The 14,207-nt window shown below is 33.7% G+C and overlaps 1 protein-coding gene across 1 annotated transcript; it reads right to left on the bottom strand.

Moving 5' to 3' along the window:
• Nucleotides 1–2,362: 2,362 nt before the first annotated feature.
• Nucleotides 2,363–9,872, bottom strand: LOC107781383 (pleiotropic drug resistance protein 1). The gene is made up of 24 exons (XM_016602074.2): nt 9,302–9,872; nt 8,599–8,719; nt 8,402–8,490; nt 8,222–8,306; nt 7,980–8,139; nt 7,790–7,866; nt 7,630–7,683; nt 7,458–7,548; nt 7,017–7,318; nt 6,638–6,919; nt 6,227–6,543; nt 5,983–6,143; nt 5,770–5,873; nt 5,525–5,687; nt 5,322–5,429; nt 5,076–5,239; nt 4,659–4,991; nt 4,289–4,579; nt 4,118–4,201; nt 3,898–4,031; nt 3,585–3,812; nt 3,321–3,492; nt 2,964–3,218; nt 2,363–2,826 (listed from the first exon to the last, which is right to left on the bottom strand). The coding sequence occupies exons 1-24, from the start codon at nt 9,625–9,627 to the stop codon at nt 2,569–2,571; spliced, it is 4,359 nt and encodes a 1,452-aa protein (XP_016457560.1). The 5' UTR covers nt 9,628–9,872; the 3' UTR covers nt 2,363–2,568.
• Nucleotides 9,873–14,207: the final 4,335 nt, after the last annotated feature.

Here is a 14,207-nt window from a genome sequence, read left to right as displayed (position 1 = left end):
ACAAACAAAAACTTCAGCAACTAGAGAACAAAACTTCAGCTACTATGTTTAAGTTCAGCAATTACAAACAAAAACTTCAGCACACTTGGTTCAGCACACTTGCTACTTTAGGCCCGTCTACTAGAATGCTGAAGTTTTGCGTGTTTGCCTTTGCTACTTCAACCCCGTATACTGAAGTTATGTGAAAAGCCGGGTTGCTTGCAACTTTTTTTGTGAAGCGGACACAAGTTAAAACGTGACACAAAAAGCGGGTATAGATGCAAATCCCCCTTTGAGTTGTTAAGTGTTTATGTTGGGCTAGGTCCAAAGATACTTTTAACATAGTATGGTATTGTCTGTTTTGGGCGAAGCTTGCACAATTTTTTCCATAAGGCTCACCATTAAGAATATATAAGGGAATCTACCAGCTATGTCCATTTATAAGTAGCTCATTACAAAAATTGACCAATTCATAAAATATTACTAATATTAGCCAAATAGTACTAATATTAGCCAATTAGCTATTTGTAGCAAAAATATATCAAATTTTTACTTTCTTTTGAGTGAGTGTTATTAGAATAGATTGGGTACATCTTAAGTAGCTTGAATCTCAGTTTTGGGTTGATTTGGTGAAGTTTTGAAGTGGTTTGAATTGAAAATTCGAAGTAAAAACTGAACATGAAAAAAATGATATGTGTATCATACTGTGTATCACATATGTATCATATTTGTATCAATTGTGTATCACATGTATATCCATGTATACCTATGTGTGAGATACATGCGTGATACATGTTTGATACATGTGTCACATAAGAATTTTTTGAACTCGATTTAATTACAAATTTTTATACAAAACCAGTCCAAATCACCTCCAATCTTCCTCAAATTTTGTATATTGGTTTAATCTGTATGTTGATGTACGATACATTGTTCTTTTCTCAATTAATTTATTAAGGAAAGAAAGATTGAGAATGAATTCCAAATCGACTCATGCGCACTAATTCATATTTGTTTGAACTGAAAAACTTAAATATTGATGAGAACATAATGATTTGGTGGAGAAATTTTGAGTTTCACATTAAAAGCGTCATCGTCGTACTTCGAAGAAACTGAGTTTTATGTGAGATTTGAATTTTGTGTGAGAAATTAACTAGGTAGCATAGATTCTTATTGGAAATACTAATACAAAGTTGAATATTAAGTTTGGAGGTGATATATTACAAGATATAACTATACGCATTAAGTGCTCGACTATATTAACCCTATAACTATAAGCATAAAACTATTACAATAATTTTTCTAAGAAATTTCTCTCTCGCTCTGATTAAAGTTTCTCATATAAGAAGATGACGGCACTATGGGAGCTCAACGATGACATTGTTCGTAGCATCAGTCTTCTCAGAATTTGTGAGTAATCCCATCGAATTTTCAATATGGAACTGCTCCTGAATTCTAACGTTGTGATTTCCGGTGAAGCTCTTACGGTTTAATCGCCCGAGAATTAAGTCAATCAATTACTCCAAGCTAGCTGGTGTATTCCGCTCTATTCGTGTTCTTTACTATTGGCCTGAGAGTTTTAGTGGGATTTAACTAATTTGCTTAAACAGGAGCACTAAAGAAAATGAAGGGGCGGAGCTAGAGACCAAAGTAGTTGTTCGGCTGAACTCATTAACTTTGGTCCAAGCTATAATATTATCTTAAAAGATCTATTTACTATATATAAATTATTAATTTGGAATTCAACAATTTAAAAATGCTAAAATTCTAAAACCATAAACATTAAATCCTGATTCTTTCTGCTCCTAGCATATTTGAACCACATTGTGGCTTATAAAGATTTTGACGATTTCATATAATCAAATTTTCAATGTACCAAAAAAAAAAGGAAGGGTTTGACATAAATCAACTAAGAAGAAAACTGATATCATGTTGCTTTTCGCTTTTGGACTTGTTTTTCTGTCGAACATCTACAAATATTTATTGTGTTTGTTATAAAGAAGAACATGAAAAAGAACATGATTAGAATTTAGAAGTAAAAGAAAGAAACGGCACTAAGATCAGGTCAGAGTTAAAATTAGCGTTTCATAGGATACATTTTATGGTCGAAAAAGAAAAAAATAAACGGAAGAAGAAAGAATTAATATGCTAATGAATATTCTACCGGGAATATTAATAATTCAGTTAATTGGCTACCAATTCCTCAATTTGTAATCCCCTTTCCCATTGAAAAAAGAAAAAGAAAAAAATGAATATGGTCACAAGATGAAAAATCAAACATTTGCCAATAACGTAAATCAAGTATTCAACCAACTAAACTACTTAAGGTACTCCTCTGAAGATATAACATTAAAGCATAGACGTCCGACAAGTGCTAAGACGCTTTACAAAAGAAAAGCCAATTTTTTCTCAATATATAACAATGTGTACAAGGTTGTTCTTAGATACAGGACACATTTCTTCTTTCCTTACTATTACAAAATTGAGAAAATCATAAAAAGGACAAAAAAGAAAAAAGAACATTACATTATTGCCTAAAATATACACATTTCTAGATAAAACTCTTTTCATGTCCATACCTGGACAAACCTATCTTTTCTGAAAATTAAATGCTTTAATTGAAAACGCAAAAATGAAGAGAAAAACAACAGATATTCCTACAAGAATTACTGCAACATATCCTACAAAATCATATTTGAAGTCAAAGAAACTCTCTATGAATTCTTCCACTGTCTCATTTGTGTCAAGTTTGTCTTGTATATCTCCAAACTGCGAGGCAATTAGTCCATATAATGTCCAAGAAATTGGACAAATGTAATAATACCATCTCCACCACACTGGCATTCTCTGTTATAAACCAGGAAAAAAGAGAAGAATTAGTAGGTACCTTACTATTTTAATTTTGAATAAAATTTCCAAAAATGTTCCAACATGGAACCGCGTTTCATGTTGGTAAATTGGAGAAGCATTAGCAGGTAACTTACTGTTTTTGGAACGACGAATCCACAGAAAAGGTTCCATATTGCATAAAATGCAGATGAAATGATGGCTGCAATGCTGTGATTAGGAGTAACAGCTACTGTCATCATCCCATACAATGTGAAGTATAACAAGGTGAAATACATAAAGAACAGATACCAAAAGAACTTGGCAACTGTCCATTCAAATCCGATCATGACATATACTATAACTCCATATATGATCGTCTGGATGAAAAGGTATGGGAGCTCAATCATAACCTGCATAACAAAAGTTTACTCAATGAGCTAACAGCGAATGTCACCAGGTTTTTGAAGGATTTTGACCGAATAAAATTATTTGTAGGGGATACATATTTGTACCTGTCCGAAAGCATAAGGCAGAGCAGAGTACATTCCAGCCGCTCTTTCCCTATAGAAAACTGTCCTCTCAATGGCAATAACTGGCTGCACTGAAGTAGCATTTTGTACACCAAGAAACAAGACAGCAACATACATTGAACCTATTGCATTCAAAAGATCTTGTTGCCTTTTCCTGAAATCAGGTTCAAAACCATTAGACTTGTGACTAAAAAAACACGTCGAGGATAATAAATCTTGAAGATGAAAAACACTTTTTCTATTTACCTTCTGGAGCCAAGATCCCAGAATATAGTTCCAAACATGAGAGCAATGAAGAATGTAAACATGAGCCTGACTGCTGTGTAAGGTGGATTTCTCCAGTATGACCAGCGCTGTTTCCAGAAACAAGCCATGCATTGGGTGAAGAAAGATTGGGAGTACTTAGTTGGAAAGTAGAGGTCTTTTGAACAAGGGGCCGGTACACTTAGTTCCTTGATTAATGCTTTGTTTCTCCTGAATATTTGCTCCACTTCAGAATTCAAGATTATTTATATTATATATAGATTGTGATTGAGTTCATGAACTGAATGATTCATACCTATACAATTCTGAGTTCTTGTATAATTCTGTAAAGTCAATTCCGCGAGCTGCTTCTTGTGCTACTGAAGTTATCTCCAACATCCATGTTGCTGGATTGTAACCATCTTTGATTTTTGGAACTCCATCAATTCCCTGAGGCAAATGGTAAAAGAATCATTATTTGTGTACTTGGCCAACATAAAAGGATTACTAGTTTCTTTACCTTACATATTCCTTACCTCAAAATACTTAATAAGGTGAGAAGAATGGCGTCCTAATGGGCCGACATATATTTCTTCACCTCCTCGTTTCAGGAGTAGGAGCTGCACAAAATTAGTAGACTGAGAATGTTTTTCTCCAAATGAAGTTACAGTAAACTGAAAGATTTTGGAAGATTAATTGTTGGTCACCTCATCGAAAGCATCAAATATGTCGATGCTAGGCTGATGGATAGTGCACACCACTGTTCGGCCTGTATCTACCGTGTTTCTAACTGTTCTCATCACTATTGCAGCTGCTCTAGCATCTAATCCAGAGGTTGGCTCATCCATGAATATTATAGAAGGGTTGGCAACAAGTTCAACTGCAACTGTAAGCCGTTTTCGTTGTTCAGTTGAAAGACCATTCACGCCAGGCAATCCAACAAGTGCTTCTCTTAGAGGGGTAAGCTCTACGAGTTCCATGACCTCTTCAACGAACATCTGCAATGCAACATTTGATATAATATCCATTTTCATGTTATAGTAGTAAACTTAGCAGCCAAATTCCAGACTAATTTACCTTTCTGGTTTCAGTGTCAACTTCATGAGGCAATCGAAGCCAAGCAGAAAACTGCAATGATTCATATACTGTAACATGAGGTGAATGAATGTCAGTTTGCTCACAGTATCCAGCTATCCGCGCAAACGTTTCTTGTTGTTTCGGGTACCCTGATATACTGATTGTTCCGTCAATGTATCCGCCAGTTTTCCTACCAGCTAAGACATCCATAAGGGTGGTCTTACCAGCTCCACTAACACCCATTAGAGCTGTCAAAACTCCTGGCCTAAAAGCACCACTCACACCTTTCAAGAGTTCAAGCCGGTCCTCGGCCACACCTTGAGCTTTCATTTCCTGAAATCAAACCATAGGTTTGAGAATTTAACTCAGATTTGTATAGGTCAGTTAATTTCCATAGATCAAGTTTTGAGTGTATACCTGTGGCATATCTACTGCGTATCTGATATCGTCAAAAGTAATAGAAAGCGGCTCAAAAGGGAGAATCATTCCCCTTCTCTTGTTTAAATCAGCCTCAGTAATGCTGCCTACCCTTGAGGACATAGACCTGGAAGATGCACTTCGCCGAACATCATTTCCTCTTTCTGCATATATGGCGTTGATAGCGTTAGTAGTTGGTAGAAAATCTTAAACTGAAACTGAAGCTCAAAGGGAAGAAATTGTTACCTGAAGAGTGCTTTTCTATCGGAGATAGTTTAATAACCTCACCCCTTTTGCTTGCATTCCTCTCGGCAACAGTTTCTTCTGACAGAACTGCCTGAGATTTACCAAATGCTGCACCAAAATTACCCACCTTGTTGATATGATCCGATTATCCTATAAAAGGAAATGAAGACTAGATTTTATAAATGAAGTTGGCGGATACTTACGGTTGAGATAAGCTAAGGCCACCGTGAACAGGAAATTGAAGAGTAAAACATATCCAAGAAGAGCTCCTGCTCCAATCCAATACCATCTTGCTTCTGGAAAGATTCCACGCGATTTCAAGAATGATACCCCTAATGTCTCCGTCCCCGTAGAGTTAGGAGGAACCTGTAAAACAAAATTCCGATAAACTTTCAAAATTCTACCTTAACAACCTGTCCTTCCCAAAACTACAGAAGCTTTAACTTACATGTGCCCAACTCTTCCCTAGAAATTCATTCACAGCGATAGCATTCTGTGCGTACATCATAGGCGAAATCCAGTAACCCCATATCCACCACTTTTTCACATCATCTAATAGACAAATTGCTTCTATGTTAAATGAAAACTAACAAAAGGCGAAGACTACACATACATGAGCATTGTCCTTGTGATTTTTCCCCAAAAATGTCTGTGATTTTACCTCTTGACAGAATGAATCCACCCATTACAATAACTGTGAGTAGTGCACATGATCCAAATGTATTTGCAACAATGACATTCCTTCCAAGAGCTCCTATGAATCGAAACAGCCCCGAGGCCATCTGGTTAACACAGATGAGCAGAAATAGCTGTTTGAAGAACCTGCAAATAGAAAATTAATCTATATCACATTTAGCAGACCACGAAGTTCCACGCCTAGAAAAAAGATTAAATTGATCTTCTACCTCCCAACATCCGCCTCGAATCCAATAACATAATAAGTCATACACACCCAAATGGCAACCTCTACAAGTGTGACCGGTATCTTGAGGATCCAAGTAGGAAGAGCATATGCCCAAGCAGGAAAGAAAAGAAGATCGCGTTGTTTGTAAAAGGAAGGAAGCTTCATAATACTGAGGGCAAGCTCTGAGAATCCATTGAACATAATCATGATAACTGCATAGAACAGTGCACCCAAGAAAACAGCACCATCTGTTGTTGTATTTCTGTGCATCTCAGTTTGTAGGAATAGCGTCATTGTTATAGAAGCCATCAATGTTAGCTGAAATGAAAGAAAAAAAAGAATTGATTTACTTCTAAACAAGCATTTAGCAACTTGAAAGTGCAACCTGTTTTTGTTATTACTTGCTACTTACTTGTATCATCTTGAATATATAGACGAACGAATTCCTCTTCATGAGAAGGTATTCTCTAGCTGTGCAGGCTTTTAAGAGTTCTTTCTTGCTAACACCATACCTCTTAGTGGTTAAAGCGGCGGGGTGGCTCTTTGATTTGTCAAAAGGAACAGCAAGCTCATCACCAAGCTTCCTTCCAATGTGAAATGATTGAAATGATTCAGAAAATTCCCGAACAGTGATAAAGTTATAAGGCTCATCACGACATGCCCGGTATTGCTCTTGATCCTTTCTTGATGTCACCTTTTATTAACACATAGTAGTAAAAAGACTTAAATTAGAAACAAGAAATGATCCATGACTAGAATGAGGTGAGGGAATAATTTCCAATGAGGTTTACTTCTTGTAAGAAATCAGCAACGCCTTTCCTCTCGGGACACATGAAGCCCATATACTCGAAGAACTCAAGTACATTTTCCCGGGGACCTTGGTACACAATTTGCCCATCTGATAGAAGAATAATATCGTCGAACAAGTCATAAGTCTCTGGTGCCGGCTGAAGAAGTGAGATTACAGCAGTTCCTTGAAGAATGTGGATTGATTGCCTAATTGAATTCACAATCTGATAAGTTGTTGAACTGTCTAAACCAGTTGATATCTCATCCATAAAAAGTGCTCTTGCTGGTCCAACCATCATCTCCCCTGTATTACAAGTTATCAACAAGTTTAGTAGCCTTAATTAAGCACGATAGCTTTTTCGCACAACTCCTGGTACAAGCTTATGGTTTCTAGGGTATCTATTACTATTACAGGTTATAACATGTTTTTGTTTTGACCTAACCTGTAGTTAGTCTCTTTCTCTGCCCCCCCGAAATTCCTCGAATCATTTCGTCCCCAACGAGGGTATCAGCACAAATTTCAAGCCCCAATATCTGAAAAAAGTACACAGAATAGTGAATCTTTGCATAGTTTTCTAGTTTCTGCATTAGTGTTCCTTAATGCAAAGCAATTACCTTGAGAGTATAATCTGTTACAACATTAGCCTCCTGTCCCTCATTCCATGCTGACTGTTAAATAAAACCTTTAGTCAAACCAATTTCTTAGCATAATTCACAGAAATAAAAGACTAACATGTATCTGTTTTTTTTTTTTTTTTTATATAGATGTCTTTACCTTCATAAAGATATCGACATCAGGATCTGGTTTAATATTTGCTTCCTTCTCTCTTCTAGACAGCTCTGCCAAAATTTCTGCACAATTCATAGTAAATTAATAAAAAAGTACGCGATGTCCAAAAAAGATTGGAAATGCAACATGTTCATTGTGTCAGATCCTAGAGCTAGAGTAAGGGAATCTCACTGACCATATTTAGCACCAACTCCTTGACATCTAGCAGAAAATGCCAGTGTTTCCCTAACTGTCATTTCTCCAATATGAAGATCATTTTGGCTTATATAAGCAGATGATCTTTGTGGTACAAACTCATCCATTCCATGGCCATTATATGTAACTCTCCCTGAAACCTGAAAACACATAAAATTATCGACTGCCAATGCAAAAAACCTCAATAATCTGAAACAGTATTATATGACTTATGTGTCTTACTTTGAGATCTTTATCTAATTTTCCGGCCAAAGCTAATAGCAATGTGGTTTTTCCAGAACTTGGTGGTCCTAACAGCAGTGTCATTCTGCATAACAATACTGAAATGAATTAAAAAAGAGTTTTTTTTTTTTTTTTGATTGGTCTAAGTATGACCCTTTTAACAGAACTGTTTTTTCTCACCTTCCTGGTTTGATGATTCCACTGACTTCATGAAGGATTGGTAATGGTTTCTTTCTACTTGGAAGAATGTGAAGATAATTCAAGAAATCCTTTACATACAAAGTGAAATGGAGATAGAAGATGAGTATATTGCATGTAAAAATATGACATAACTTAAGTCATTGCTGATGTACAAGAAAAATCCTATGTATTATTACCTCTAAGATGTTAACTGTGAAGTTGAATATTGTAGGTAGAGCTCTACTACCAACTCGAGCTTCTGCATCTACACTCACATGCTCAAACCTGACTTCAATTGTAGGAAGATCAAGACCAACTCTGCATCATCCAAAAAGCACAAAAAAATATATCAAGATCACAAAAAAAAACATGCTCAAACTGGGCACAGAGTGTAAGAAAAAAAGAGAGGACTTTTGAATTTGTGGTGTAAAATGAGGCACATATATTTTGTGTGGCTCTGCATAAAGGTAAATTATTTCTAATTATGGAAAGAAGTCATTCTTTTTGGCACGGACAAAAAAGGAAATGGTTTCTCATAAATTGAAACGGAGGGAGCAATAATATTAGCAAAATCGGAGAGTGTTCTAATGAAAATTTGATTACTTAAAATTAATAATAACGTCTAAGTGTTGGTTGAAACAAGTAATACGAAGTTATAAGTTAAGATAGTCGCGAGAAAATGACTTCCGCTACTCATAAGTGAGTGAAGTCATTTTCCCTTGAAAACATTTTCCAATATCTAAACACGGGAAAATGACTTCCGCCACTCATATGTGAGTGAAGTCATTTTCCCTTGAAAACATTTTCCAATAACTAAATACTGGAAAATAACTTTCCCCTCAAAAAATATTTTCCTAGAAACTGACTTCGGTCATACCAAACACACGGAAAATATTTTACCTATCAATGCGCTTTTTGAGCTTCAACAAGAACTTCTCATTATCTTCATCAGCAATCTTGACAAGCCTCTCCAACAAATTCCTCCTTTCCACCAAATCAAGTTTAGTTATATCAACTTCTCTAGATTGGCCTTCTTCTTCAGTGAGAATACCTCTCCTTATACGAAGATAAGTTGGTAATTTCTCAAGAGCAGCCCATTTTAATGCCTCTTCATCATCTGCTTCTCTTGAAGATCTTGAGAAAACATCCATTGCACTATTTCTCCATACATTTGAACTACTCAAACGTGCACTACTTACCCTAAAAATGTCTTCACCGCCCTCCATTTTTCTCTTCTTGTTTTCTTCCCTCACATTAAGCAACTGAATGAATGAGGCCAAAATATATAAGTCAAGAAGAAATAAAGGTGGAACTAATTTTGTAACTGCTCAATGAGAAAAAAGACAAATTCAGTATTTAAGAACTTTGTGAGTATATGATCAAATGGGAATCTTTTTGCTCATTTCCTCCTCCTTTTCTGGTTGGAGGGTTCTTTGATTCTTGAAAGTTTTTGTAAAAGAGTATCATTTATATATATATACATGTAGAGAGATGTATATGAAGATTAATATATAAATATAGAATAGAGTAGAGGGTCAACTTCGAGATAATATATTAGTGACTTGACGTAAGAGTTGATGCAAACATAATCAATGATGCCAAGTTTGTTTGACCAAATTACTCTTGCTATTTATTTCATGATTGAAAATTTTGAGTTAATGGTTCATGATCATCTTCCCACTACTTAGGTCTTAGTGAACAAGAATAAGGTAAAATTAGAAAAGGTAACATTAAAAAATATATAAATCTTTTAAAATTTGAAAAACCGTTGAGTGTGGTTTAATAATAAATGTTTGTTTCCCCTTAAAAGAGGTTCCAATGCTAAAATGGGTCATTTTGATAGGGAGCGCTAATATTTCACTAATAAATTATTAATGGTGTGAATTTTAAATTAGTTGGACGAGCGAGTTTCGAACATGGACTAAAGGTTTAGAGAATAAAATCTATATTGGTTTGGGTAAATGATACTGGTTAGGACTAACCGATTAGGCATCCTCAACAACTAATGATCCTGTCTTACTTGCTTTTATTTCAAGCATTATATTGATAATTACATGTAAATCCCAACCTTAAATGCAACTTGAATTAATCCTCATTAGGAATAAAGCGATATCAGTCTAAACTTCTATGTAAAAAAATAATATCCTAGATGAAGTATGATGTATCCTATAAGTTTAAGCAATGACAAGAAACTAGAATAAAATTTTTAACTGCTACTATTTTATTTTATTTTTCTTTTAAGTAATCATTTGAGGAAAACGGAAAGAAAGAGCAAATGTAAGAGCTTGATATAAGGGTTTTAGCATTACGCGTTCGGATTAGTTGGGATTTGTTCTGTACTTTATTTCATGATTTGATTAGCTAGATAAATTTAGTTGAAGATTATTAAATAATTAAATATTTGTAATATTAGATTTACAGCTTAACAATCTCTGTATTAAAATGGATCTAACCTTGTAAGGCACATGCAATTTGCAAAGCATCTTAATTTTGTTCTTGCATTTAAAATCAAGCTCACCCCCCCCCCCCCCTAATCCCCGCCCCACCCTTTTCTTTCTTTGTGGTTGGCAAATCTACCTGAATGTCATTATATAAACAAATTTTAAAAAAAAAAATCAAGACAGATCTTTTTTTTCTCATTATTTCATAATTATATTGTCGTCGTCCATAACAATGAAACTAATAGGGCCACAACAGTAATCATCTTCACAAGTAATATTGTAGATTTTTGAAGCTCAAACAATAATAGTGCCTTTGTTTCAAAACGATGGTAAGCACCCTCCACTTCCAACCAAGAGGTTGTGAGTTCGAGTCACCCCAAGAGCAAGGTAGGGAGTTCTTGGAGGGAAGGATGCCGAGGGTCTATTGGAAACAACCTCTCTACCCTAGGGTAGGGGTAAGGTCTGCATCAGTGACGAAGCCAGAAATTTCATTTAGGGTGTTCAAACTTGAAATAAGTAAAAAAATTCCAGATAAAGGGTGTTCAATATATATTATATACCATTAAAATCTAATATTTTACCTATATATACAGTGTAATTTTTCGACGAAGGGTAGTCAGTTGACCACCCTTAGCTCTATGTACCTTCGCCACTGGTCTGCGTATACACTATCCTCCTCAGACCCCACTTGTAGGATTATATTGGATTGTTATTGTTGTTGTTTCAAAACGAATGAACACTTAACTATTTTGGGAGTCTGAACAAAGTTTTCTTTGACTATATTTTAATATAGTCCCTTTGCTTATAATACTTTAATATATATAATTTTTAAATATGTAAATGTTATTTCAAAAAATTTAAAAAATCTATGTCCGAATCCACACAAAAAATTAGTCAATTTAACCGTCATATTCTGAAAAAGTTCAAATAAATTGAAACATAGAGAATAGTTGTAAAGTATAAAAGGCTTTTGGTAGGATAATTTCCCTCGGTGAAAATTCTGTTAAAATCGAGTAATAATCTTGAACTTATTCGATAATTTCATTTTGACATTTGAACTAAGACTAATATATCATGAAATATTTATCCACCATCGATTAATATTAATTCTATTATTTTTTCAAGGGTATTAAAGAATGGCACCGCCCCTGAAAGACAGAAAGTTGGGAGTTTGAGGAATTCTTAATATTGTATCGAAACCACTGCGTTAGAGTCAGTATGCCATTAATGAACTTATTATAATTGCCACAATTGAGCTAGTCATAAGAATATTATGTGCAGTTGTAATAACCCAACTGTCAGTTTAGTTAAAAATATATATGTATTTCATTTCGATAAATTAATTTTAATCATTTTTAAATATTTGGTTACAGTTTTTTTTTGCATGAGACTGTACGTATTTGCGGGGAAAAACGTGCTGAACAATGCAGATAATTCAAGGTAGTTTTAAAAAAAAAAAAAAAATATTTCGAGGGGAAAATATGTGTTTTTCTTTCTTCTGAATTAAGGGATGAAAATTTGGTGAAGTTGCACAAAATATGTAGGATTTATCATGGTTAAGTTAGTCAATAAGATAAGATACATAATTGATAATAATATTTATGTTTGTTGGTGATGGTATCCTCAACTTCTATTTTCTACATTATATATTATATATTTCACCATTAAAAGGAAAAGTTAACATCTGACGTGATTTGTTGGTGGTTAAATGTTTATTTTGGTTATTGATTGGTTAATTATGTATTTATCTCACGGGTTAGTCAGATTTTCCTCATGGGTCAAGATATGTATGATAGGTAATGATAATTTGAACCCATAATATTAGGGATAAAATTCAGACAAAATTACTCTCATTGTCAGTTGGCCCAACATTCTAACAAAATCGGGCCTATATTTTCCTACTACAACAAATATGATATTTAGCAACGAAATTATTAGCCACGACATAAAAATTCGTCACTAATTATTTATTTTTCGTGACAAAAATTATAATTCGTCTTTAAATACATGAATCGCATACTTTTAGTGACGAAACATAAAATTTCGTAGCAAAGTATCGTCCACTAAAGTTTCCCACCAAAATATAAGTTGGCGCCATTTATTGAGTAATATTAGCCACAAAATTGAAATTATCAGTGACAAATAAGTTTGTCACTAATGATGTACCTAATTAGCGACGAACCATTGTTTGTCATAAAATTAGTTAAATTTTGGATACGACAAATTTTCGTCACAAAAAATATGTGGTAACAATAGCGACGAATTACAATTAGTAGTTAAATATTGTAAATTTCTGGCATAAAATTTTATATTTAATTATGACCTTACTTTTTGTCACTGATAGTGCAAACAATTAGTGACGATTATTTTATTGTCTCTATTTAACCTAAAATTTAGTCAAAACGAATTTTGTCATATAATATATAATTTTTAATTTTCCGTGACTTAATTTTATAGTTGAATCGTGTCATTATTGGCTACAAAAATAATTTGTAGTTAAAAAATAGAAAACCATATTTCATTTTAACTATGAATTTGAAGTTTTGTTCATGCAATATACATAAGACTAATTGAACTAGTAAGTGAAACAACCATTTTTGAAAAATTATTGAGCGATGAATCCCCAATTTTACTTATAATAGAAATTGTATGAATGTGTTTTTTCTACTTTGAGCACATGAAATTTCTTATTGAAAAAAGTTTTAGTTTTATTTAATTCCATATTGAAGCGAACCGTTTTATTTGGTTTTTATATTAAATTTATACCGTAAAATTAAATCTACATTTCAAAATTAGTGTACCTCTTTAATTTAATTTCGTCTTACTTAAACTTTAATATTAGAAGATGATTATCGTCTGTTGAGATAAAAGCGGATAAAAATTAACTTTTTTTTTATAGAAAAAGTGGTATATATGTTTCCATCATTATTTTTACCAATTTGAAATTTATGGCATATTAGAAAAAATTATAATTCCAATTAATATCTTTCTTTTTTATATTTACATTAGAGATTGATAGGAGTACAAGTGGATCTAAGATTACAAGAAGATGGATGCACTATTATGAAAAGTGGTTCTACTATATAAATTGAATAGGTTCAACCTTTTAAATTTTATCATTGAACTTATTATACTTTTAAAATCATAGGTTCAATTTTTTTAAATATAATATTTTACGTTAAAATTTGAAAGAACAAACCAAAGGAAGAAATAAAAAGAAATAAAAAAGTACCTAATTAAAACGCAAGAAGGGACTCCCGACATTTTGGACACTTACGAGATCAAGCTCAAGAAAGAACGAAAAATAAATCAAGATTCAAGGAGTATGAGTCTAAAGTATATGTCCGTTGAATTTAAAATTATTG

Source organism: Nicotiana tabacum, chromosome 1 (assembly GCF_000715075.1).
Source record: "Nicotiana tabacum cultivar K326 chromosome 1, ASM71507v2, whole genome shotgun sequence".
NCBI classification, from domain to species: Eukaryota; Viridiplantae; Streptophyta; class Magnoliopsida; order Solanales; family Solanaceae; genus Nicotiana; species Nicotiana tabacum.
The sequence above is the reverse complement of the archived record's forward strand: the minus strand, read 5'-3'. Positions and strand labels throughout refer to the sequence as shown.

What these genes read in the sequence shown, in the direction of transcription:
- LOC107781383 (XM_016602074.2), bottom strand. Translation starts at nt 9,627, where the DNA reads ATGGAGGGCGGTGAAGACATTTTTAGGGTAAGTAGTGCACGTTTGAGT. An exon ending in ACCTTATTAAGTATTTTGAG is followed by an intron (nt 4,032 to 4,117) that starts GTAAGGAATATG and finishes CATTTGCCTCAG; the next exon opens with GGAATTGATGGAGTTCCAAA. An exon ending in AAGAACTCAGAATTGTATAG is followed by an intron (nt 3,813 to 3,897) that starts GTATGAATCATT and finishes GCAAATATTCAG; the next exon opens with GAGAAACAAAGCATTAATCA.